The 26,487-nt window shown below is 38.1% G+C and overlaps 2 protein-coding genes across 2 annotated transcripts; both read left to right on the top strand.

The window, feature by feature from the left end:
- The first annotated feature begins 2,062 nt into the window (after positions 1-2,062).
- LOC139950528 (uncharacterized) lies at positions 2,063-16,070 on the top strand. Its single transcript, XM_071949258.1, has 8 exons — positions 2,063-2,441; positions 5,426-5,518; positions 6,086-6,174; positions 12,717-12,813; positions 13,006-13,072; positions 14,273-14,404; positions 14,813-14,947; positions 15,827-16,070. Exons 2-8 carry the CDS (start codon positions 5,429-5,431, stop codon positions 15,943-15,945), a joined length of 729 nt encoding a protein of 242 aa, XP_071805359.1. The 5' UTR covers positions 2,063-2,441; positions 5,426-5,428; the 3' UTR covers positions 15,946-16,070.
- Positions 16,071-19,757: 3,687 nt separating this feature from the next.
- Positions 19,758-25,827, top strand: LOC139950527 (translocon-associated protein subunit gamma-like). Its single transcript, XM_071949257.1, has 5 exons — positions 19,758-19,924; positions 21,772-21,898; positions 23,691-23,789; positions 24,348-24,479; positions 25,058-25,827. The coding sequence occupies exons 1-5, from the start codon at positions 19,798-19,800 to the stop codon at positions 25,122-25,124; spliced, it is 552 nt and encodes a 183-aa protein (XP_071805358.1). The 5' UTR covers positions 19,758-19,797; the 3' UTR covers positions 25,125-25,827.
- The last annotated feature ends 660 nt before the right edge of the window (positions 25,828-26,487 follow it).

The raw sequence follows: 26,487 nt of genomic DNA, 5'->3' as shown, positions 1-26,487 counted from the left end.
ATAGTATTGCTTAGCAGAAACTGGTTGCCAGCCAATTTTTAATTAAATTTGAAATTTTGTAGTGCCCAAGTAAATTTTTGGATAGTAAAGAAATTGTGTACAGTATTTTCTGCCAAACAGATATTAACTGGTGGGCCCTGTAGTGTTATTCACAGTGAAAGTTTTTTAATCTTGGGGGAAGGAAATCTTGAGGGATTCAAAAGCATCTTTGTGAGAACGTATTTTGAAACGTAACCGTAACTGCATATCTTGGAACGTAAGCGTAGCTTGACTTGGGATTGAAAGCGTACTTTTTGATATTGTAGCGTAACCTATTAGTATCTTGGAGTGTATAAGCGTAGCTGAGTAGCTGCGTAGCTTGGAACGTAACAGTATCTTTTGGTGGAGCGTAAGCATATCTTGGAACATAATTCATAGCTGCGTATCTTGGAACGTAAGCGTAACTTGACATGGGATTGAAAGCGTACCTTTTGATATTATGGCGTAACTTGAAGGAACGTAAGCAGATCTGTAAGCGCAGCTGAGTAGCTGTGTAGCTTGGAACGTTGACATCTTTTGGAACGTAAGCATATCTTGGACTGAAGCGTAGCATCTTGGAACATAAACGCAGCTGCGTATCTTTGAACGTAGGCATAGCTTGACTCGGGCTTGGAAGCGTACTTTTTGATATTATAGTGTAACTTGAAGGAACGTAGACCTAAGCGTATCTTGGAACGTAAACGTAGCTGCGTATCTTGGAATGTAAGCGTAGCTTGACTCGGGCTTGAAAACATACCTTTTGATATTATAGTGTAACTTGAAGGAACGTAGACCTAAGCGTATCTTGGAACGTAAACGTAGCCGAGTAGCTGCGTAGCTTGGAACGTAACCAAATAACATTTTTTGGGAATGTAGTCGTAACAATATCTTTTGGAATAACTCATGAGAAATTTCGAGTTTTGATTGCTTGTCCAGCGGCGACTACTGCTATTCAACTCCCAGTTATTTGAGGCGAATAGACGGGTCATTAAATTCCACTAGTTGCCCAGTTTAATCATTACCTCAAAAATAACTCTTCATTCACAGAATTAAAAAAATAATACTTTGTTTGACAAAATTATGCTTTGAGGGAATTTTGTTTTAGCATTGTTTTTATTTAAACCTTTTATAAAAAATTCTCATAATTTTTTTAAGCTACTCACACAATAACACTGTCAATATAACAATATGCGATATTCCTAGGTTTTGACATCATCAAAATTACCTGAAAACTCATAACAAAAAGAAATTAGGGGCCATGAATTAAAATGGAGCATATTGGAACGTTGCGATCATAAGAAACAACGGATTCGACACCCGCAAGCTGGGAGTTCATAGCGCCTGGGATTTAACACCTTCAACCCCACGAGACACGGCATGGGCGGTACGTGATATTCCACAAGGCTTATTTCACGTTCCGATTGCTCCACGCCGTGGGCCCATACAGCGTCCGATACACGGACTCTCTGAATGCTAATTTTACGTTCGATTTTTGACCATTATTTACGATTTCAAATCGTCACGTATCCATAATCTGAATAGGTACCTATACTTAAAATTTCACTGTTTTCCTTTTAATAGGCCTATAATGACCACGGAATCACTCTTTGAGCAAAGATTATTAAAAAAAGACCGCCGATCATATTGACCTTTGACTCGATCTAGTTTGAATAGTCATCTTCAATTCGTCACGTGATATGAATATTGCATACATTAAAAGTAATTTACATAGTCTGGCCACGCCTTCAATTTGCAAATATCCAAGACCATGGTGAGCACAGGACATGGTGAGATCCGTAAATCAGAGAAACAGCGCCCGCTAGCGTTCGTTCATTACAAGCGTGGACAGTTTTTGCCGTGCATAATCGGAACGTTGGTTGTGTGTGACCGCGCAACACCAATGGTCTTGGAACCAAGACTATGCACACGCATGCAGTGCATACACAAATGTACATTACCATACATTGTACAGCGAGAACAGTATAGCGTAGTCGTGAGTACGGTCGTGTCTTACTACTTTCAACCTCGCACACGTGGCTAGGAAGTACCCATGTACCGTAAGTGTACCGTATACAGATGGTACATGTACATGTACAGTACGTATGTGTGTACATACGCTGTATACGTATTATATGCACTGTGTTATGTATGGGGGTGCACTGGTGGAATTCAGTGATGGGGACTGGGATTTTGCAGATCGCGGCTGGCTGTAGCGCCTTGATCAAGGCTATGCATAATCGGAACGTTGGTTGTGTGTGACCGCGCAACACCAATGGTCTTGTAACCAAGACTAATTCCACACACCCATACCGCCACCCCACCCACCTGCCATGCCTGCCGGCCATCATCCAATTCATCAATCACACCCATGATCACCAGTTTCCGACCCTTCCTGTCGCTCGGTATATAAAATCATTGAAAATGTAAGTATAATAATTATAAACAAATAATACAGTCATTTGACCAGTTCGGGATCATTGACCAGTTCGGGATCACTTCAAATTTGCAATAACCAAATAATTATATCATTTCTCATTATTACCAATTTCTGTTGATAAATGTGAAGATTAACATCCATTAAACCAACAAACCCAAAATAAGGTGCCAAACATCATCAGCAAATAAATTATGGCCGTTTTCCTGAAGGTTGTCTGCGAAATTTGTCATTTTTTTTGTTGAAAAATGTTGGTTGAAAAACACTGTTAAAACTTCTTACCTTTAGAATTGGAGTGCCGGGGCAAAAAATATTTATGTAAAATGATAAGAATGTGTAAAAAAACATTCCTGTAAATACTGTGCAGTCATCTTGCTTTTTTGAGGAGACGAAGTTATCAAAATCTTCTTTGAGGGGGCAACTTACCCTTGACCAGTTCGGGATCACTTAACATCTCATTGCGTCAAATGGTGCCGCACTAACTTACTAAGTCTGGTAAAATCATACTACTGCAGTAGAAAGTTTATTTAGTTGATTTTGAGAAACATTACTTCAACAAATTCTTGTAGATTTTTTATTTTGTGAGAAAATTAAGCTTTTTAGGTTCGCTTCACTTTTTCATTTGCCTTTGCTGTTGTTTTGTGGTTTTGTCGCTGGGTTTTTGCGCTGCTATTAAAGACACTTGCATGACATTCACTCAAGAAAGGAAGTCCAAGTCCATGCCAACACACCTCTGATTTGTCGTGTCCTTGAGAGACAGTTTTATGAATGGGAGTTTGGGTTTGCAATAAAGGGCACTCTACTGATTCAGAATAGATTCAACTGATCCTGAACTGGTCAAACCGGTGACGATACTTTTCTCAAAGCCTCTTCAAAAGAACTAATCTTTTTTTGTCAGTGAATACTTGGTGAGTTTTATGACATGTTTAGGTAAACTGATAAACTTTTTTGTTTAAGATATCAAAGAGATTGCAACAAAAAACCATGTGAATTCAAGAAGTGATCCAGAACTGGTCAAACGACTGTAAACTTGTTTATCGATATCGTAGCGTCAAACGTTATCGACCCTCATATGTTTTCGGTCCCCAACTTTGATTCCCGTTTACCGCGAAATTGTGCAAGCTGCACCGGTGACAGAAGCTATGCAGTTTACTCACGGTCTGTATTTTCATCAGGCTTAATCATGCTAAGAATAAACTTTCCTGTCGTTGGTTATGCTCAACATTTATCAAATGATTGATTTTTGGTAATAATCACTAGTGCATTATTATGCCAACATGAGTCAAACAAACATCATCCAACCTCGAAAGTTCAAAACAAAACTACTAGGGGGCCTATCTGCTAGATTGAGTTTCATTCTGCTTTAGTCACTATGGATCACGTGAGAGAATGTCAGACAACTCGTCCGTCGGACAACTCGTCCGTTCGGACAACTCGACGGTTCAGACAACTCGACGGTTCCGACAACTCGACGGTTCCGACAACTCGACTTTGAGACAACTCGACGGATGGCCAAGACAAGTCGACGGTTGAGCGGCCGACCTCCGTTTAATACTGTCATGTTTACACAAACTTTCCTGTATAATTCCTGCGATTCTATAATATTGATCTTTATTATTTACCAATTATTATTTATCACAAGAAGTGTGGTGTTCCAGTGAAGCCATACTTGCAGAAACATCTGTTAGTGACTATCTCAAGACTTTTTGTGTAAAAAACAGACTATGAGTATGACCATGGTATGACTCTATGTGTAGCCAGCTAGCAGTTGTCTTCAATTTATTCAAAATAAAAGGTTTAAAAAACACAATTAAAACATTAAATAAGTAAAACATTATATACAGCTCTATTATTAGAAGATTTACTTTTATTTACTTTATTACCAACAACAATAACAACTCGATCATTGCTCTATGGTACAAGCAATGAAAATGCCGCGGGGTCATGGTAAAAAAAAAGAATCAAAAAATCAACTATCCGTTTGCCCGGATATAAACCCACCCACCATAATATACCCCTCTCCCCCCGGGGAACGCCCTTGCATCATTGCCAAGTCGCTAGTCAGTACATCCCCACCCCAGGCCGCTATTTACCCCCTCCCGCCCCGCGCTGAGCCCCGTCATGGCCATCCGTCGACTTGTCTTGACCCCAAGTCGAGTTGTCTTACGGTTGAATAAATCATCCGTCGAGTTGTCCGAAACGTCGAGTTGTCTGAACCGTCGAGTTGTCCGAACGGACGAGTTGTCTGGTCTCCACGTGAGATGGTTACTAATTGGGATCCATGGTGTGCAAATGTGGGGAAAATATTAAAATATTTCAAGTGAAAATAACAACAATTTATTTTTTTTTGATTTACTGCATACTGTAATAAATTCCGGTAAGCGTAATAAATAGTAAGTCTACATTAAAGAGAAAATATCATAGATTGGTTTCTTATGTCTCGAAACCAAACATTACTGGTCTGAAATGAGGGAAACGGGATTGTTATGAAGTGTAACAAGGAGGGGTGGGGTGTTTTACTTTCATGCCTTGTGATATCTCTGGATTTTAATATAGTAGCCATTGCCTTAGGACAAAAATGTAATTAAATTTGTTAAGTAGTAACTAAGTAAGCTTCTAGATATTCAATAAAATACTAACCAATGGAAGGTGTGAAAACATAATATATGACAATGCTCAAATGTCGCGCATGCATAAGCACTGTTGATGGCGGACTGTCTCTCGCAACGTAAAACCAAAGCTTTAAAAACTTCAACACACCATGAAGTGAAATGGTTATTGTTAAAAAATTGGATAGATGATTTGAAAAAACAAAATTAGTTTTGGATTGTGAACAATTTTCCTGTTATCCTACTGTGGGCCAGAAACTATTAGTCTCCCCTGTGAGCTCATGAGTCAACGGGGGAGCCTTATAGTTTCTAGAAGTAGGTGCATGATCTTCAATATTGACTCTTGTGATATTATCTTTTTCAGATTATGGCTTCAATAATGTTGGTACTTCTTGGTGTCCTCATCTTAAAGTCATCATCAGAATCAGCATGTGTATGTGATAACTCAACAGCAACGGTTGGTACACTTCAAATTTAGACATCAAGTTTAACATTAAAATGATCAGCATGACAATGATAGATGTGCAGTGAGACTTGCTCTAAAAGACTCGCTCTAGACTACCCAATGACTTACCAAACAAATTCTCACAAGGACTAATTACTGGAGGGCAACTCTGCGAATTACCAGATATGTTTTATGGTTCCTGCATTATGTATGTAGCTTAAGGTACATTTTAAATTTTCAATACATTGTTTAAGAAATTTAATGTTTGTAAATAAGCGCATTGATGCCGCTGCTTATGTGCTATATAAATGTTGTTTTTGATGTCATCAAGAACTTGAGTTATTGCTGTCAATAATAAAAGAAAAACTGATCTTATGGATTCCCCATATGCTTGTTAAGAGGATTGTATCATTTTGATTTTTACCAGTCAATGTTGGCTTCCATCCTTACAGAGCCAAACCATTAAAATTTGCTTTGTTGGTTTAACAGTTTATTTTGTAAAGGTTTGAAACGATTTTCCTTTGAAACATGTGGTAATTTATACTTTTGTTCCCAATGTTATATTTGTGTTATCTTTAGGAAGGGTATAATTTTACTGAATGTGAGCAAGAAGGACAAATTTCAGGCTTTACATGTAGCTACGCACAGCACAAGAGCAGCAAGGCCAGGTAAGAAACAAAATGGGAATGTTAGCAACTGGATGGCCAGTTAATTTCATTAGTAAATGCCTGGAACAATTTTAGAATACCCAGTTCGTTTTGTTTTTTGCCTTAATTTGACAGAAAGGCTTATTTATTCACCTGGACTTTCCATTTGTAAAAGCCCCTTGCCCTTAGTACTTGGTACTTGGTGTTTATCCTTTGGAAACTTAAGCGTGGGTTGACAAGGAGGTCAGGCGAGCGTTGTCTAATTCATTGCCCTACCTCACCAAGTTACTGAATGTCACTTAGATCATTGTTTTTCCTTATTATTGTTGCCTCGTATAACCGTTGTCTAATTCATTGCCCTACCTCACCAAGTTACTGAATGTCACTTAGATCATTGTTTTTCCCTATTATTGTTGCCTCGTATAACCGTTGTCTAATTCATTGCCCTACCTCACCAAGTTACTGAACAACACTTAGATCACTGTTTTCCCTATTATTGTTGCCTCGTATGACCGTTGTCTAATTCATTGCCCTACCTCACCATGTTACTGACTGCACTTAGATCATTGTTTTTCCCTATTATTGTTGCCTCGTATATCCGTTGTCTAATTCATTGCCCTACCTCACCAAGATACTGACTGCACTTAGATCATTGTTTTTTCCTATTATTGTTGCCTCGTATAACCGTTGTCTAATTCATTACCCTACCTCACCAAGTTACGGAATGTCACTTAGATCACTGTTTTTCCCTATTATTGTTGCCTCAGATAACCGTTGTCTTATTCATTGCCCTACCTCACCAAGTTACTGAATGTCACTTAGCTCACTGTTTTTCCCTATTATTGTTGCCTCGTATAAACGTTGTCTAATTCATAACCCTACCTCACCAAGTTACTGAATGTCACGTAGATCACTGTGTTTCCCTATTATTGTTGCCTCGTATAACCGCTGTCTAATTCATTACCCTACCTCACCAAGTTACTGACTGCACTTATATCACTGTTTTCCCTATTATTGTTGCCTCGTATAACCGTTGTCTAATTCATTGCCCTACCTCACCAAGTTACTGAATGTCACTTAGATCACTGTTTTTCCCTATTATTGTTGCCTCGTATATCCGTTGTCTTATTCATTGCCCTACCTCACCAAGTTACTGAATGTCACTTAGCTCACTGTTTTTCCCTATTATTGTTGCCTCGTATAACCGTTGTCTAATTCATAACCCTACCTCACCAAGTTACTGAATGTCACTTTGCACACTGTTTTTCCCTATTATTGTTGCCTCGTATAACCGCTGTCTAATTCAATACCCTACCTCATCAAGTTACTGACTGCACTTAGATCACTGTGTTTCCCTATTATTGTTGCCTCGTATAACCGCTGTCTAATTCATTACCCTACCTCACCAAGTTACTGAATGTCACTTAGATCACTGTTTTTCCCTATTATTGTTGCCTCGTATAACCGCTGTCTAATTCATTACCCTACCTCACCAAGTTACTGACTGCACTTATATCACTGTTTTTCCTATTATTGTTGCCTCGTATAACCGTTGTCTAATTCATTGCCCTACCTCACCAAGTTACTGAATGTCACTTAGATCACTGTTTTTCCCTATTATTGTTGCCTCGTATAACCGTTGTCTAATTCATAACCTTACCTCACCAAGTTACTGAATGTCACTTAGCTCACTGTTTTTCCCTATTATTGTTGCCTCGTATAACCGCTGTCTAATTCATTACCCTACCTCACCAAGTTACTGACTGCACTTAGATCACTGTGTTTCCCTATTATTGTTGCCTCGTATAACCGCTGTCTAATTCATCACCCTACCTCACCAAGTTACTGACTGCACTTATATCACTGTTTTTCCTATTATTGTTGCCTCGTATAACCGTTGTCTAATTCATTGCCCTACCTCACCAAGTTACTGAATGTCACTTAGATCATTGTTTTTCCCTATTATTGTTGCCTCGTATAACCGTTGTCTAATTCATTACCCTACCTCACCAAGTTACGGAATGTCACTTAGATCACTGTTTTTCCCTATTATTGTTGCCTCGTATAAACGTTGTCTAATTCATAACCCTACCTCACCGAGTTACTGAATGTCACGTAGATCACTGTGTTTCCCTATTATTGTTGCCTCGTATAACCGCTGTCTAATTCAATACCCTACCTCACCAAGTTACGGAATGTCACTTAGATCACTGTTTTTCCCTATTATTGTTGCCTCGTATATCCGTTGTCTTATTCATTACCCTACCTCACCAAGTTACTGAATGTCACGTAGATAACTGTGTTTCCCTATTATTGTTGCCTCGTATAACCGTTGTCTATTTCATTGCCCTACCTCACCAAGTTACTGAATGTCACTTAGATCATTGTTTTTCCCTATTATTGTTGCCTCGCATATCCGTTGTCTAATTCATTGCCCTACCTCACCAAGTTACGGAATGTCACTTAGATCACTGTTTTTCCCTATTATTGTTGCCTCGTATAAACGTTGTCTAATTCATAACCCTACCTCACCGAGTTACTGAATGTCACGTAGATCACTGTGTTTCCCTATTATTGTTGCCTCGTATAACCGTTGTCTAATTCATTACCCTACCTCACCAAGTTACTGACTGCACTTAGATCACTGTGTTTCCCTATTATTGTTGCCTCGTATAACCGCTGTCTAATTCATTACCCTACCTCACCAAGTTACTGACTGCACTTATATCACTGTTTTTCCCTATTATTGTTGCCTCGTATAACCGTTGTCTAATTCATTGCCCTACCTCACCAAGTTACGGAATGTCACTTAGATCACTGTTTTTCCCTATTATTGTTGCCTCGTATAACCGTTGTCTGATTCATTACCCTACCTCACCAAGTTACGGAATGTCACTTAGATCACTGTTTTTCCCTATTATTGTTGCCTCGTATAACCGTTGTCTAATTCATTACCCTACCTCACCAAGTTACTGAATGTCACTTAGATCACTGTTTTTCCCTATTATTGTTGCCTCGTATAAACGTTGTCTAATTCATAACCCTACCTCACCAAGTTACTGAATGTCACGTAGATCACTGTGTTTCCCTATTATTGTTGCCTCGTATAACCGCTGTCTAATTCATTACCCTACCTCACCAAGTTACTGACTGCACTTATATCACTGTTTTCCCTATTATTGTTGCCTCGTATAACCGTTGTCTAATTCATTGCCCTACCTCACCAAGTTACTGAATGTCACTTAGATCACTGTTTTTCCCTATTATTGTTGCCTCGTATATCCGTTGTCTTATTCATTGCCCTACCTCACCAAGTTACTGAATGTCACTTAGCTCACTGTTTTTCCCTATTATTGTTGCCTCGTATAACCGTTGTCTAATTCATAACCCTACCTCACCAAGTTACTGAATGTCACTTTGCACACTGTTTTTCCCTATTATTGTTGCCTCGTATAACCGCTGTCTAATTCATTACCCTACCTCATCAAGTTACTGACTGCACTTAGATCACTGTGTTTCCCTATTATTGTTGCCTCGTATAACCGCTGTCTAATTCATTACCCTACCTCACCAAGTTACTGAATGTCACTTAGATCACTGTTTTTCCCTATTATTGTTGCCTCGTATAACCGCTGTCTAATTCATTACCCTACCTCACCAAGTTACTGACTGCACTTATATCACTGTTTTTCCTATTATTGTTGCCTCGTATAACCGTTGTCTAATTCATTGCCCTACCTCACCAAGTTACTGAATGTCACTTAGATCACTGTTTTTCCCTATTATTGTTGCCTCGTATAACCGTTGTCTAATTCATAACCTTACCTCACCAAGTTACTGAATGTCACTTAGCTCACTGTTTTTCCCTATTATTGTTGCCTCGTATAACCGCTGTCTAATTCATTACCCTACCTCACCAAGTTACTGACTGCACTTAGATCACTGTGTTTCCCTATTATTGTTGCCTCGTATAACCGCTGTCTAATTCATCACCCTACCTCACCAAGTTACTGACTGCACTTATATCACTGTTTTTCCTATTATTGTTGCCTCGTATAACCGTTGTCTAATTCATTGCCCTACCTCACCAAGTTACTGAATGTCACTTAGATCATTGTTTTTCCCTATTATTGTTGCCTCGTATAACCGTTGTCTAATTCATTACCCTACCTCACCAAGTTACGGAATGTCACTTAGATCACTGTTTTTCCCTATTATTGTTGCCTCGTATAAACGTTGTCTAATTCATAACCCTACCTCACCGAGTTACTGAATGTCACGTAGATCACTGTGTTTCCCTATTATTGTTGCCTCGTATAACCGCTGTCTAATTCAATACCCTACCTCACCAAGTTACGGAATGTCACTTAGATCACTGTTTTTCCCTATTATTGTTGCCTCGTATATCCGTTGTCTTATTCATTACCCTACCTCACCAAGTTACTGAATGTCACGTAGATAACTGTGTTTCCCTATTATTGTTGCCTCGTATAACCGTTGTCTATTTCATTGCCCTACCTCACCAAGTTACTGAATGTCACTTAGATCATTGTTTTTCCCTATTATTGTTGCCTCGCATATCCGTTGTCTAATTCATTACCCTACCTCACCAAGTTACGGAATGTCACTTAGATCACTGTTTTTCCCTATTATTGTTGCCTCGTATAACCGCTGTCTAATTCATTACCCTACCTCACCGAGTTACTGAATGTCACTTAGATCATTGTTTTTCCCTATTATTGTTGCCTCGCATATCCGTTGTCTAATTCATTACCCTACCTCACCAAGTTACGGAATGTCACTTAGATCACTGTTTTTCCCTATTATTGTTGCCTCGTATAAACGTTGTCTAATTCATAACCCTACCTCACCGAGTTACTGAATGTCACGTAGATCACTGTGTTTCCCTATTATTGTTGCCTCGTATAACCGTTGTCTAATTCATTACCCTACCTCACCAAGTTACTGACTGCACTTAGATCACTGTGTTTCCCTATTATTGTTGCCTCGTATAACCGCTGTCTAATTCATTACCCTACCTCACCAAGTTACTGACTGCACTTATATCACTGTTTTTCCTATTATTGTTGCCTCGTATAACCGTTGTCTAATTCATTGCCCTACCTCACCAAGTTACGGAATGTCACTTAGATCACTGTTTTTCCCTATTATTGTTGCCTCGTATAACCGTTGTCTAATTCATTACCCTACCTCACCAAGTTACGGAATGTCACTTAGATCACTGTTTTTCCCTATTATTGTTGCCTCGTATAACCGTTGTCTAATTCATTACCCTACCTCACCAAGTTACTGAATGTCACTTAGATCACTGTTTTTCCCTATTATTGTTGCCTCGTATATCCGTTGTCTTATTCATTACCCTACCTCACCAAGTTACTGAATGTCACTTAGCTCACTGTTTTTCCCTATTATTGTTGCCTCGTATATCCGTTGTCTTATTCATTGCCCTACCTCACCAAGTTACGGAATGTCACTTAGATCACTGTTTTTCCCTATTATTGTTGCCTCAGATAACCGTTGTCTTATTCATTGCCCTACCTCACCAAGTTACTGAATGTCACTTAGCTCACTGTTTTTCCCTATTATTGTTGCCTCGTATAACCGTTGTCTAATTCATAACCCTACCTCACCAAGTTACTGACTGCACTTAGATCACTGTGTTTCCCTATTATTGTTGCCTCGTATATCCGTTGTCTTATTCATTACCCTACCTCACCAAGTTACTGAATGTCACTTAGCTCACTGTTTTTCCCTATTATTGTTGCCTCGTATATCCGTTGTCTTATTCATTGCCCTACCTCACCAAGTTACTGAATGTCACTTAGATCACTGTTTTTCCCTATTATTGTTGCCTCGTATAACCGTTGTCTAATTCATTACCCTACCTCACCAAGTTACTGAATAACACTTAGATCACTGTTTTTCCCTATTATTGTTGCCTCAGATAACCGTTGTCTAATTCATTGCCCTACCTCACCAAGTTACTGAATGTCACTTAGATCATTGTTTTTCCATATTATTGTTGCCTCGTATAACCGTTGTCTAATTCATTGCCCTACCTCACCAAGTTACTGAATGTCACTTAGCTCACTGTTTTTCCCTATTATTGTTGCCTCGTATAACCGTTGTCTAATTCATTGCCCTACCTCACCAAGTTACTGAATGTCACTTAGATCATTGTTTTTCCCTATTATTGTTGCCTCGTATATCCGTTGTCTAATTCATTGCCCTACCTCACCAAGTTACTGAATGTCACTTAGATCACTGTTTTTCCCTATTTTATTGTTTTCTCATATACCCGTTGCTTATGCTAAAAACAACTTCATCTCACAGAGCCAAAACTATTCAGGGAATAAGTTTCACTCATTTCCCCCAAATAAACTACAACACCTCCGCAAGTAATATTTCAAGGGAAGATTTCTACCATCATTATCTCCTAACCGAGTAAGTCTAAGGTAAATCTAATCCAATTTCGCTTTGTGTCATACAAAATGAACCCAAGTTCTTTGAGTAATCTTGACTATTTTTGATTTATTTTCCAGCTGCTGTTGTGAATGTCCTGAAGGCACTTTCATGGCCAAAAGAAACACTTGCGAGTATTGCAGAAACCACACCAAATGTGATCCAAACCAAGAACTGGTAAGGCACCAATAATACACCAGACTGTTCAATAATCAGTTCTAAGTTTGTCAAATATGAGAGCAACTATTTAACCTAAATCATTATAATATGCGCATGTAGTGTGACGTTTTCATAACTAACTGTAGTTTTACTTGCTTGTGTATTCACATGTATTTTAACCAGTCTCGTTTGATGATTTTTAATTTGAAGGAGAGCAATGGCACATTGGCCGAAGACCGGAAATGCAAGTGCCGACAATATCCAATTTCATACGAGGGTAAGAAAAAATAAAATCAAGTTGAACTCAGGTGTAACTACAATAAATCTTGTTTTTGTTCAACTCAAATTTGAATTGAAATTTTACCCAGTCAGTTTCTGTTGTTGTTTATTACTTGACATTTGAAATAATAAGTCGCCCTTGTAAATTTGTTTGTGTTTTTGTTTAATTTGAGCAAGTTTGATTTTGTATACAGTCACTTGTTTGCTGTAGGATGGATCCTCACAGCATACCCTTTGACACTTAACATTGATAGCCAGTCATTCTCACTCTCATTCAAACTTACATTTATTTCCATACTTCATGAATACAGTACAAAGAAATTGTTTAAAGGAGTAATCAATAAACAATGCTATTTAAAGGCAGTGGACACTATTGGTGATTATTCAAAATAATTATTAGCATAAAAACTTACTTGATTACGAGTAATGACGAGAGGTTGATAGTATAAAAGATTGTGAGAAACAGCCCCCTCTGAAGTGACGTAGTTTTCGAGAAAGAAGTAATTTTCCACGAATTTGATTTCGAGACATCAGATTTAGAATTTGAGGTCTTGAAATCAAGCATCTGAAAACACACAACTTCGTGTGACAAGGTGTTTTTTCGTTCATTATTATCTCGCAACTTCAACGACCTACTGAGCTCAAATTTTCACAAATTTATTATTTTATGCATATGTTGAGATACACCAAGTGAAAAGACTGGTCTTAGGCAATTACCAATAGTGTTCAGTGTCTTTAACAAGGCAGAGAAAATCATCAAAAGAGTATTATTATATGGAGGCATTATCTGGAAGCCGAGGCTTTAAATAATAATAATAATAATTTGGGGGGGCTAATCATCCTTACTCGCAGCTAGAGCTGAATTGAGGAGGACACGGCTACAACGTGTTCGAGAAGACGGCATGAAAGGGCGCCTTTGGCTGCCAGCCACATCAACCCATTATGACCACGGAGCAAAGCCAAGATCGAAAGTGTTTGATTTTTTTCCTGAGGGAGGAAAACCGGATAGTCTGGAAAACCCTCATCGCACAGCAGAGAACCAACGCACAACTCAACTCACATATGGCCCCGACTGGGAATCGAACCAGGGTCACCTTGGTGAGAGGCGAGCGCTTTACGCACAAGCCAACCGTCCCACACTGTAAAGTTTGTCACTGAAGAGACTACAATAAACTATGTTTTTCTTTTTTATTTACAGAATGTAAAAAAGTTAACTGCACAGTCTTCCCTGCAGATATAACAACACAACGCCCTGATGCAACAAGTTCTACAAAGCCTGACAGATCAACTGAGCCACATATGAGTACTAAGAAGCCAGACCCATTTATAGGTGAGCCAGATAAGAACACTGCACAGCCATGCAGTTCAGGGTTATAAGGGATACAGTGACAGCTCTTTAAAAAATAACATGCATTTGTCAACAATACTATACAGCTTGATCAGACGATGCTGATCCACACATACTATTGTAATGACACTACTTTTAAAATATAACCCCCCCCCTTTTTGTGACAAGATTTTTACATAATCAAAACATTTCTGTGTTAATATTAAATCTATAAATGTCATTCATTTTGGGTCTTGAGTGAATGAGTATAAATATTGCATTGGTGTTGTTAACAATCATTTATAATTGTTGATCATTGTTGAATGTTCCACAATTTGCATCATCTCCATGTTTGCTTATATTGCTCAAGCCTTTTAAATCAACTTAAAGATTATTTTTTGTTTTGTGTAGGTGCAGAAGTTTGCTGTGGAACTGTCTGTGATGTTGTTATCGGTCTTCTGTTAGTAATTATCCTCATCCTCATCCTCATCATCGTCATCCTCTGCCATCGTCCAAAATGGTGCTGCTTTGGAAAAAAAAAAGACTGTAAGTGATTATAGTTTGTTATAATCAAAGTGAGCCATTTCCCTCATGGGCTGACAACGTTCAACAAAGGTCTCAGACCATTTTTTTAAAAAGGTGTTTAAACGGTACAATTTTAAGGAGGTAGTTTGGACTTGAACGGCTTAGGTACTTTTTGTGACACAAAACACAAATGTCCACAGATTTACATTAAACTAAGACGGTTTGAAGATAATGATAGTAAAAAGCTTCCCATAAAAAAAATTTGCTGAGTTGTCATAGGTTTTGAGAAATGAGTAAAACAATGTCACAAACATTATTTTATCATGTTCATTGTATTTACCACGTGTAATTAAATACCACAACTGGTAAATACATTGTACATAATAATAATCTATCTCACTGAGACGAAAGTTGTTTTCGAGACGCTGTTTTCCTACTTTTTCAAAAACTAAAGCTCCTCAGCAAGTAATATTTTAAAGGAAGCTTTCTACCACTATTGTCTTCAAACTGTGTAATTTTAATGTAAATCTGTTTACATTGAGTTTTGTGAAAAAGTACCCAAACACTTAGAAGTAGAGATGGGTCTAGCTGTCAAAAAGTGTGTTTAAAAAGAAAACACTGAACTTCTGGACTTAAAATTCAGCAAATATTAAATAATGCTCCAATGAATGATTCATTCAATACTTGTCTGGATAAAGGAATTATCATTGGTTGTTCACAAGCAATACTAGCGTAAATGTACTATGTGCCACCACAACAGTGCTAGCCGCACTCGTGCTTACTACAAGTATGACATTCATAATATTTACTGAGCTGTGAAGCAGAGTGGGCGTATGTAATTTTTGTTGGTCGGTCCATCTTTATAATTGTTGTTATTCACTGTCATTCTATGTACTACAGTTACTGTTTCATCTACAAGTAATTCGACCACAGCGTCTCCAGGTCATGTTCTATCTAGTCCTCCAGAATCGACCGAACCGGAACAGGCACCTTTGTCTCCACAAGATACTTTGCTTTAGCAGGCACCTTTGGTTCGGCAGGAACCTTTGGTTCAGCAGGAACCTTTGGTTCAGCCGGAACCTTTGGTTCTGCAGGAACCTTTGGTTCAGCAGGAACCTTTGGTTCGGCAGGAACCTTTGGTACGGCAGGAACTTTTGGTTCAGCAGGAACCTTTGGTTCAATAGGAACCTTTGGTTCAATAGGAACCTTTGGTTCAATAGGAACCTTTGGTTCAATAGGAACCTTTGGTTCAGCAGGAACTGTTGGTTCAGCAGGAACCTTTGGTTCGGCAGGAACCTTTGGTTCGGCAGGAACCTTTGGTATGGCAGGAACCTTTGATTCGGCAGGAACCTTTGGTTCGGCAGGAACCTGTGGTTCGGCAGGAACCTGTGGTTCGGCAGGAACCTTTGCTTCAGTTGGAACTTTTGGTTCAGCAGGAACCTTTGGTTCGGCAGGAGTCTTTGGTTCAGCAGGAACTTTTGGTTCAGCAGGAACCTTTGGTTCAGCAGGAAGCTTTGGTTCGGCAGGAACCTTTGGTTCGGCAGGAACCTTTGGTTCAGCAGGAACCTTTGGTTCAGCAGGAACTGTTGGTTCAGCAGGAACCTTTGGTTCAGCAGGAGTCTTTGGTTCAGCAGGAACATTTGGTTCGGCAGGAACCTTTGGTTCGGCAGTAACCTTTGGTTCGGCAGGAACCTTTGGTTCAGCAGGAACCTCTGGTTCAGCAGGAATCTTTGGCTTAGCAGGAGTCTTCGCCTTAGTAAGGTTGTCTTCACACTAACTCCTGCGAATCTGACATTGAAAACTTCATTACACATAATTCAACAAGTACACAAATACATGAATATGCAATATATGCAGTTATTTAAAACACTGGCCTTCACATCCAAAGTTTCTGGATAAACTTAATGAACATTAATTACTGGCTGCAAACTATAATATAAATGGGAAATTTAATTAGTAACCCATTTATAACTTGATTAATTAAAAGTCAAATTACTTTATTAATAACCTATCTATCACTTGATTAAAGGATTTGGGTACTTTTTATAACACAAAGCACAATGGCCACAGATTTACACTACACTTACACCGTTTGAAGATAATGATAGTAGAAAGTGACCTCAAAATCTTAGATGCTGGGGTACTGTAGTTTTTGAGAAATGAGTTAAACAATGTCATGAAAATATGTTCATGAACGCTAAAATAATTTCAGTGAGACGAATATTATTTTCATGACATTGTTTTACTAATTTTTTCGAAAACTACAGCACCTCAGCACGTAATATTTTTCAGGGAAGCTTTCTACCATTATTATTGTCAAACTGTGTAAGTTTTGTGTAAGTTTTATGTAAATCTGTGGACATTGTGTTTTTGTGTTCTACAAAAAGTACATAGACCCATATAAATAACAGTAAAATCATCTATAACTTAAATAAAACAGTAACATTACTTAATTAACAACCCATCTATAACTTAATGAAACAACAGTAAAACTACTTAAAAGTTAACCACATGTCTTTGGTTTGGACAACACTTATTCGTAGGTCAGTGATTCCTGGGAGAATTTCTGCTGCTGGTTGGCCTCAAACAGAATTATCTATAGTGAAGGGTTTTAGTGCTGTGTCATGGCCAAGCAGTGAGAGCACCGGACTCGAGCATACTCTTTTTGTTTTGTTTTAATCTTTTCACCAAAGATCAGTACTGACATGAAAATATTCAATGTCTGCACAAAATAATGCAAACTTATATTTTTTGTATCTCATTGCATTTTTACATTGAAGCTTTTTAAAAAGAGATAAATTTAGTGTAAAATGTCTACATAAAGTGACCTTATTAAAGGGTCTATGTAACTTTTGTAGGACAAAAAACACAATGTCCACAGATTTACACTAAACTTACACAGTTTGAAGATAATGATAGTAGAAAGCTTCCCTGAAAATACTATGGGCTGAGGTGCTGTAGTTTGGGGGAAATGAGTAAAACAATGTCATGAAAATAATTTTCTTTTCATGAGACGAAAATTATTTTAATCATTTGCAAACGTAGTTTCATGACATTGTTTTACTCATTTCTCAAAAACTACAGCACCTCAGTAAGTAAGATTTGAAGGGAAGCTTTCCAATCATTATCTTCAAACCCTGTAAGTTTAATGTAAATCTATGGACATTTTGAAAAAGTACCCAAATCCGTTAAGGATGGGTGCAAATAATGATAGGGAGTGAATTGTTGCCCTGGTTGGCTAGTGCACTATAGTGTCTTCCAGTTGTCAGGATGTTAACTGAAATTATGCCATGTCTTTCCTATCTCTATCGTATATCTCTTATAAGTAGTGTAAGACAGAGAAGAAAATAAACCAAATAAAAAAGTATCTAAAATTCCAACTACTAAATAAATGCTGTATATTTAACCAATGCTGTATATTGTGGCTGCCATGATTTTTTACTTAAATCTATCTATTATTGTTTTTAAACAAATTTAGTACTGTGATGAAATGAAAACTTGGGTTTTAGTTTAAAAATAGATTCTAATGTGCATGTTTTTTTCTTTCTAAATGAACAACAGTAACTAAGTAAGAGAAGAGAACAGATATTTGAACAATGTTTCAAATATTTTGTTATATGTGGTTTACTACAAACATTGCCAAGCAATAACTGTCAATGTATTTGTTTAACAAGAACTGTTAGTAATGTACTTCAAATAGGCTTGTATTGAAATTATCAAATAAGAAGTAAGTTTATTTTGGGGTTGTACATGTTACTATTAGTGTTTTTATTTTTTTGTAGGCCTAAAGTATCCACAATCTTGCTCTAATGAAACTCATGAATGCCAAAGACGGGCCTGGTTGTGGTTTACAACTCTGACCATCTTGCTTGCTCCTTAATACTTGTATTTTTTAGTCTTCAAGATGAATTATTTTTCAATTTGCTGTATATTGCTATAAAGCCACTTGGCTTGTTTGTTGTATTTTTGTATTGTAACTTTGTAATAGTTTAATGCAATTTTTTATTTTTTTATTTTATACATTAAAGCGATTTTGGCCTTTGGGCCACCAGTTTATAAATATACTAAAAATTGTACTTACAAGGTCAAGTACTGTACGGTAAAAAATATAAATGATGACACTGTGATGTACACAATTTTTCAAAACAAATACTGAAGCAAATAATAAAGAGATATAAGAGAAGAAATGTTGAGAAAGATTGTAATTTTCAGTAAATGCCCCTTCATCAAGCATGCTCCATCTTTGATGGATCCCCCCCCCCCCCCTTTAACATTTTGGTCTGGAACCGCCCTTATGTCTTGTTTGCCGCCGAAGGATGACGATTGAACTTCTGAATTGCAATAATGACAACATAATTAGTAGAGTTTAAGTATGAAGTATTAAGTATCCAACAGGAATCGTTGAGAGGGGGGGGTGGATTTTGAAGGAAGACCCCGCCCACCGCTGTCGTATAGGCCGCGACTACAACCATGCCCGGCAGCATGCTCCGGTGTTGCATGCAAAAACATGACCAAACACTCTGGTTTTTACTAATGACAATTTCAGAGGTTATGAAGTTGACTGTGTGTTTATTGTGAACGAATGGGGTTAAAGGATATTCTTTCATATGCCTACGAGTTAGGGCCAGTCCTATTGTTCAAAGATGAAAGCTATAATTATTTATTGATTCCCATAAATTAACAATTTTAACAGGTTGGCCTACTGCATGTGAGTGCCCCGAGCGTAAAGGCACGCCATTGGTTACAAATTTGATGACGTACTCACGCTGCCAACTACCTGTCTGAAACCCAGACGCAACACACAGCATCTCAACGAATTGCATTGATGAGCACCTGATTTTCTTTCTCTGACTCCGTGGCACAAATTCACAATGGCAGGTGGAAAGAAATTGACGAAAGAAGAAGAGCTTTTACTTCAAGATTTCAGTAGAAATGTCACCACAAAGTCGTCAGCTTTGTTCTATGGCAATGCATTCATAGTGTCAGCTCTTCCCATATGTGAGTTTTTATACCCCAAACAACAAAATTTCGGCAGTAATGTGTTGCCATATTTAAACCAAAATCGAATGTGTTTTACATGTTTAACCAGTTTCGTGAGAATTTTTTAACATTGCGTTTGAGCCTTCTTGTTCTTCTCTAAGTCTAAATTCAGGCTCAAGATTTATCCCATATTTTGATTGAATGCTCAAATTCAAGTCTTGCACGCATATTTGTATCGTAACGTAAAAATGACAGAGCTTGTGTGGATAAAAATCCCAGTTTCTGTGTTTAAAAAAAACTAAATAAAAAAATAGGAAAAGTTTCCGTATGGCGCCACCACTTTTTCATTCGATATGAAATAATATAGTATCTAATTTACCTAAATGAGATATCCCTTTTTGTAAAAATGAGTGAAAAGGTGGTGGCGCCATACGGAAAGCTATCCAAAAAATAAAAAGGTCAGTCCGAAACTTGAATTATTTAAAATTAATTTATCAATCAAATTCTGGTTTATACTCTGGTCATGCTGGTGGCTGGTGCATAAAAGGATCCAAGCAAGGTTTTGACTAAAAAATATAAACAATATAATATTTCCCTTTTGTTAAAGCCGTTGGATACTTTTGGTAAACAGTATTGTCCAAGGCCCACACTTCGTGTATCACAACTTCTATATAAAATAACGGAAAAGTTTCCGTATGGCGCCACCACTTTTTCATTTGATATGAAATATTATAGCATCTAATTTACCTCAATGAGATATCACTTTTTGTAAAAATGAGTAAAAAAGTGGTGGCGCCTTACGGAAAGTTATCCAAAATAACAAACCTGTGAAAATTAAGCCTCAATTGATCATCGGAGTCGGTAGAAAATAACGGGAAAACCCACCCTTGTTTCCGCACGTTTCGTCGTTTCATGACATGTGTTTAAAATAAATCCGTAATTCTCGATATCGAGAATCGATATTGTTTTAATGTTTTCTCAAAAAGTAAAGCATTTAATGGAATAATATTTCAAGAGAAGTCTTTCACCATTACCTTCTGTAAACCCTGTAAGTTACTTGTAAATCTGTGAACTTTTAACTTTTTTTTCTATACCGAAAGTGTCCAAGACACTTACACTATTTGTCAAAGACCAGTCCTCTCACTTGGTTGGTGTATCTCATTCTCTCAACATATGCATGAAAAAACAAATCTGTGAAATTTGAACTCCAATTGGTCATCAAAGCTGCGAGACAATATGGAAGAAAAAACACCCTTGTCACCCATAGTTGTGTGCTTTCAGATGCTTGATTTGGGGACCTCAAAATCTAATTCTGAGGTCTTGAAATCAAATTCGTGGAAAACTACTTCTTTCCTGAAAACTACATGACTGCAGAGGGAGCCGTTTCTCACAATGTTTTAAAGCCGGTTTAAAGATGGTCGCACGATGGAAATTTTGGCGCGCGACATAGTTTATAGTTCATCGCTGAGGCTTAAAAGCTGTGTCTTTTTTGGACCGCGCGTCAAGATTTCTAGCGCCCGACCATTGTGCGACCATTGCGCAACCGACTTTAAACCGGCATTGATACTATCAACAGCTCTCCATTGCTTGTAAATGGGCATGTTCAGTGCCGACACAATAGACCTTGCAAAACTTATGCTTATTTGAACATTGGGACTGTTAAAGGCGCAAGTTTATTTCCTTCACATGTTAACGCAATGTTTGTGGGACCAAGGGGTAAAAAAAATGTACAAATACACATGAGCCTTGCATCGGTAAAACTCATTCCCTTTTGTAGGAGAAATGGCACATTTTGTACAATTTGTAACTTTTTTCTTTGTTACGTTTTTGATTCACGGTTTTATTTTTATTTTTTTATTCTACAGGGGTGTTCTGGCGTATGCACCAGATGGACTTAGTGCAGTCTGCAATCCTATTTGGTATTATGACCATCATTAGTACTTGGCTTGTTTCCTTTGCTTACAGGAATGTCAAGTTTGTCCTGAAACACAAGTGAGTTTGCAAAAGATTATATTTTAGTCCATGCAATGTCCTCTTTTATTCTTTAAGGATACAATTTTATAACATTCATTGAATAAATAATCCAAATACCCTTCCTGGAATTACAAGACGGCCAAAAAGGGCTATGGACAGCGTTGTAGCCACGGTGGGCGGCGGTAGGCGGGCCCGCCCAGCACTGACAATTTCCGCCCGGCACTTCAGCTGAAAAATAGACTGCCGCCCACCACAAAATTTTCCCCCAAGTTAATAAAAAATTAAAAGTTCTACTGATATTGATCACATTGCAAGACTAAAATGTCGTGGTTTTTCATGTTTTGTCATTTTAAATGCAGTTTGTAATTTGTTTGGGCCAGAATTACGAGCAATTAAAACCTCAAACGTGTTTTCCCACGTAACTTGCCTCTTGCCATCTTGTGAAGTTTTCTTCTTGAAATGTGCCCTGATGTTTGTATTGAACCAACTATAGTACAGTGTAGAAGGCGTACCGTCTATACAGGCTGACAGCAGTGCTGGTACCGTGCACATGTACACGATGTATGTATGTACATGTGGTGTACACCAGCGCGCGCTGTGGTAGACCCTAGAGTGCACTACAAGTCTAGTCGTGAGGTTTTCGCGGGGATTTCACGCATTCCATGTACACACAAACAGTATCGCCACACAACAGTACAAGATGGCTGTGTAAAGTCTAGTGTATGAGTTCGCGTGTCCCGGATGTAGGCATGTAAACACGTTCGCTTCGTCCACACGTGTGACAGCGCTGGGGTTTTAACTTGAATGAGATCTGTGTAAATTTTAAGATGGCCTCGCAACGTACGGTAAACTGGACAACTTTTTGGGAAAACGGGAAAAGATTGGAAGATGATATAAAAGTATTTCGTGCAGCTTCAGTTAGTGCTGAGAATGAAACTGTCCCTGAGACTATCGAGACAGTTACTCCACCTTCAAAGTTTAAGTTCAACTTCTTTGCGGCGGGATTACAACAAGCAAACAGCAGAAACTATTTCAAAAACAGTCTGTTCACAACAAATGCATCACAATTATTTTGTATTAACACATTTTTGTAATAACAATTGTCATTATACTTAAAAATTGTGATTCTTGAATCTTACATAATGTGCATTTGGCACGATTGGAATGTTAATATTTAGCCCTGAAAACAATCCTTACAAGTAAGTACGTGCGCACTGCTCGCAATTTCTGACCAAGTTTAAATTCAGCTGCGCCCACCACTAAAAATGTCCTAGCTACAACACTGGCTATGGACTTAATGTTCCTGGTCTGGGCCTTAATGCTCTTTCAAAAGTTTCCAAGAGACTTTAAGATTTTTCAATAGAAGTGTCCTTCACAAAATGAAATTGGTCTTGCAGTTCCAGGCCTGAAATGGTAGGACATGTACTTGTAGAATAGATGTTAAAAAAGAATATTAGTTGTTGGTTTTTACCCATCACCGATGTTTGTTAGCACTGTATACTCAGTACTTTCCCGAGTCCTGTGAACAAATATCACAGGCATATTACTCGGCTGGGATTCGAACATGTACTTAGTTTATTCCTTGGAGAACAAGAACAATAATCATTATCATTGGTTGCGCAGACTGTTAACTTGTATTGTACTAAGTATTTGGTTCAATGATTATGTCTTTTGATTTTGTAGGTAAAGAAATAGTTGTTAATTTGTGCTGTAAATTACATTTGTGGTATTACTGTAACTGTTATTGTAACATAAAATGTGCTGATAACAAGCCATTGTTTATATTTCACTTTGTGTTGTCTTTTTTCAGGGTCGCTCAAAAACGTGAGGATGCCGTCTCTAAAGAAGTGATGAGACAATTGACTGATGCCGACAACAAGAAGATATCGCGCAAGGAGAAAGATGAGAGGTAGGATGTTAGGAAGGGATAGTTTAAGTTTACTGGCAACAACCAGTCAGACATGCTTTTTTTACAGTCAAAGTGCCAACTTCAGACTTTGTTTGTTACGTGTTTAGTTGATGAGATCCAGTAAGCTAATTTACTGCAACTTTCTCACACATTAAAAACCTTGAGGCCCATTTTACCTGCCCATTTTGCCAGCCTGCCTATTTTCAGCACCCATTTCTGCTGCCCATTTTGGCTGCCCATTTCTGCTGCCCATTTAGGCTGCCCATTTCTGCTGCCCATTTCTGCTGCCCATTTCTGCTGCCCATTTCTGCTGCCCATTTTGGCTGCCCATTTTGGCTGCCCATTTTGGCTGCCCATTTAGGCTGCCCATTTTGGCTGCCCATTTAGGCTGCCCTTTTTGGCTGCCCATTTTGGCTGATGGTGTGACATATTCCTAAAGAAGTATGGCTAGTTTCAGGAATGCTTGGGCCCAATCACCAGGTTATAATAGTGCTGTCTGTGAAGCTTTACTTTAATCTCGAAACAAAAGCCATAAATGATTATTTTTTTCCGTTCCAGGATCCTGTGGAAGAAGAATGAAGTAGCTGACTATGAGGCAACAACCTTTGCGATCTTCTACAACAATGCCCTCTATCTGCTACTGGTGCTCGTCCTGTCCTTCTTCCTTCTTAAGTCATTTGACCCTTCAATGTATCCTTTGAACTATGACCTGTGTGAATTATTAAGCAGTATTAACTCTCTTCGTGCCCGCTTTTTGTGTATGCTTTGAAACTAAAATGCCCAGCTTTTTGTGGTTTTCGGAAACCTGTAAAAAAACCAAAAGCCTGAGGCCTGTGATTTCAGCATAGGGGCCAGTAAACACAAACACACATGAAATAGATACTTTGTTAAGTGCTTTTTCAACTAATTTTGAAATAAAATCTGATTTTAAGGTGCAAGCCTGTAGTCTTGTGCATTTCCCACCCTATTTCGAGCCCTGTACCTATATGCTTACATCATTGGGCTGTGAAGGGGGTAACCCTGTTCCAGCCCAAGGAGCATGTGGCATCATGTCCCTGGTGGTAGTTGATTTGGGTCAATTGCCCAAATTAAGTATAGTCCTCTATCTCACCTTGATGTGGCCGTTCGACCTTGTGAATTAATCGATGTTTCATTAAAGAAGTTAAAAATATGACATGAATGTTCAGACAGTAGGAAAGCTAAACAATTCAAGGGACTGTAATCTTGGAAACCTTTTGTTCTTATAATCCTTAACTTTAACCCATCAGTAACTACGTTGTATCTGTCAGCATTGCTGGAGGTCTTCTTGCTCTTTTCTCAACAGGAACTCAGTAACCTGTGACCTCATGTGCAATGACCCCTGACCTTTGTCATCTTGAGGGACCACATCTCTACCAGCCAAAGCCAAGTCAAATTTTTTATATAATAAATTCCGTACCTAAATCTAAATTACATTGGTGAACCCTGGTTATTAGACCTCTTTTCATCATATAATTGATCCCAATGTTGAACAAATTTCTCAAATATTTACAGCCAAGGACGTGAAAGTGAAGGCCTGGCATTTCGTCATTTAGAGGACAAGGACATTTTCATTTCGCTAAGGGCACTGTCATTGTGAGGGTTTTTTAAATTTGTTAACGGGCACCAAGGTCAAACGAGGGGCAACAGAGGCCATGATCTGTGTGGCATCCATGTTATTCTAGACCTGGACGTGATGTCTCATAAAATAAATAATGCTTCAGCAGCAAATCTTCATGCATTAGATTCTAACATTTGACCTTTTCTAGCTGTATAATTTCTCAAGTTTATAAGAAAAAGATCTTACCCAAAGAAATAGAATTTTGATAATGCTTTGTGTGTGGTGATCCCTGCATATTTGCTTTGAGGTAAATCATATAGGCATTGTCATTTCATAGAACCATACAAAGCTCACACATCGGACAATGGATGCTTTCTATAATTTTCAGTTATTAAATGTAAATCAAGGTTTTGGTTGGAGCCAAAGTTAAATCAATAAACCAAGTCTCTACTTCATAAATGTTGTGTTACTCTCCCTCATTCATCATTTCAATCCCTTCTGAATTGTTTATTAGTGTTTAGCAGGGTTTTTCCCTAAATGTTTAATTGACCAGTTAGCCTGATATGCCATAAGTCGGACCTAGTCATATTAGCTTAGTCCAATTCAGTGGTCCAGGTGTCAAATGAAATAGGAATGCTTTGCAGAACTCACCTTCTATCCAGACCACTTGTACCTGTAGTGAATTCTGACTGGTCCGCAAGATTGTTCATTTGCTTTTGCCCGGTGGACTACTGTTATAGGCACTTGACACAATTGGAAATTACTCAAAATAATTGTTTGCATAAAAACTTGAAGCAGCTTGTAGATGGTCTAGCTTATTTTAAATAATTGACTTTCTCGGATGAAGCTTTTGCATCACAAAGTGTGAACAATAAATTTGGTTTACAATTAATTGACCATGGACAAACCTAGCTGTAGACAAAAACAACAGATTATAGTACCTTCCACTTTTTAAACTCTTTGATGAGAATGTTGACGACGGATGAGATGAAATTATCTTTCACAAAAATCTTTGTTCATTCGGTTGGTCATTCGTGTAATCCCTCCGCAGTTGCACAAACATTTGTTTACATTGAGGAATATATGAACGTTTACAGGCATGCACTTTTTAGCTGATCA

The sequence above is a fragment of the Asterias amurensis genome, chromosome 18 (genome assembly GCF_032118995.1).
Source record: "Asterias amurensis chromosome 18, ASM3211899v1".
NCBI lineage: Eukaryota > Metazoa > Echinodermata > Asteroidea > Forcipulatida > Asteriidae > Asterias > Asterias amurensis.
The sequence above is the reverse complement of the archived record's forward strand: the minus strand, read 5'-3'. Positions and strand labels throughout refer to the sequence as shown.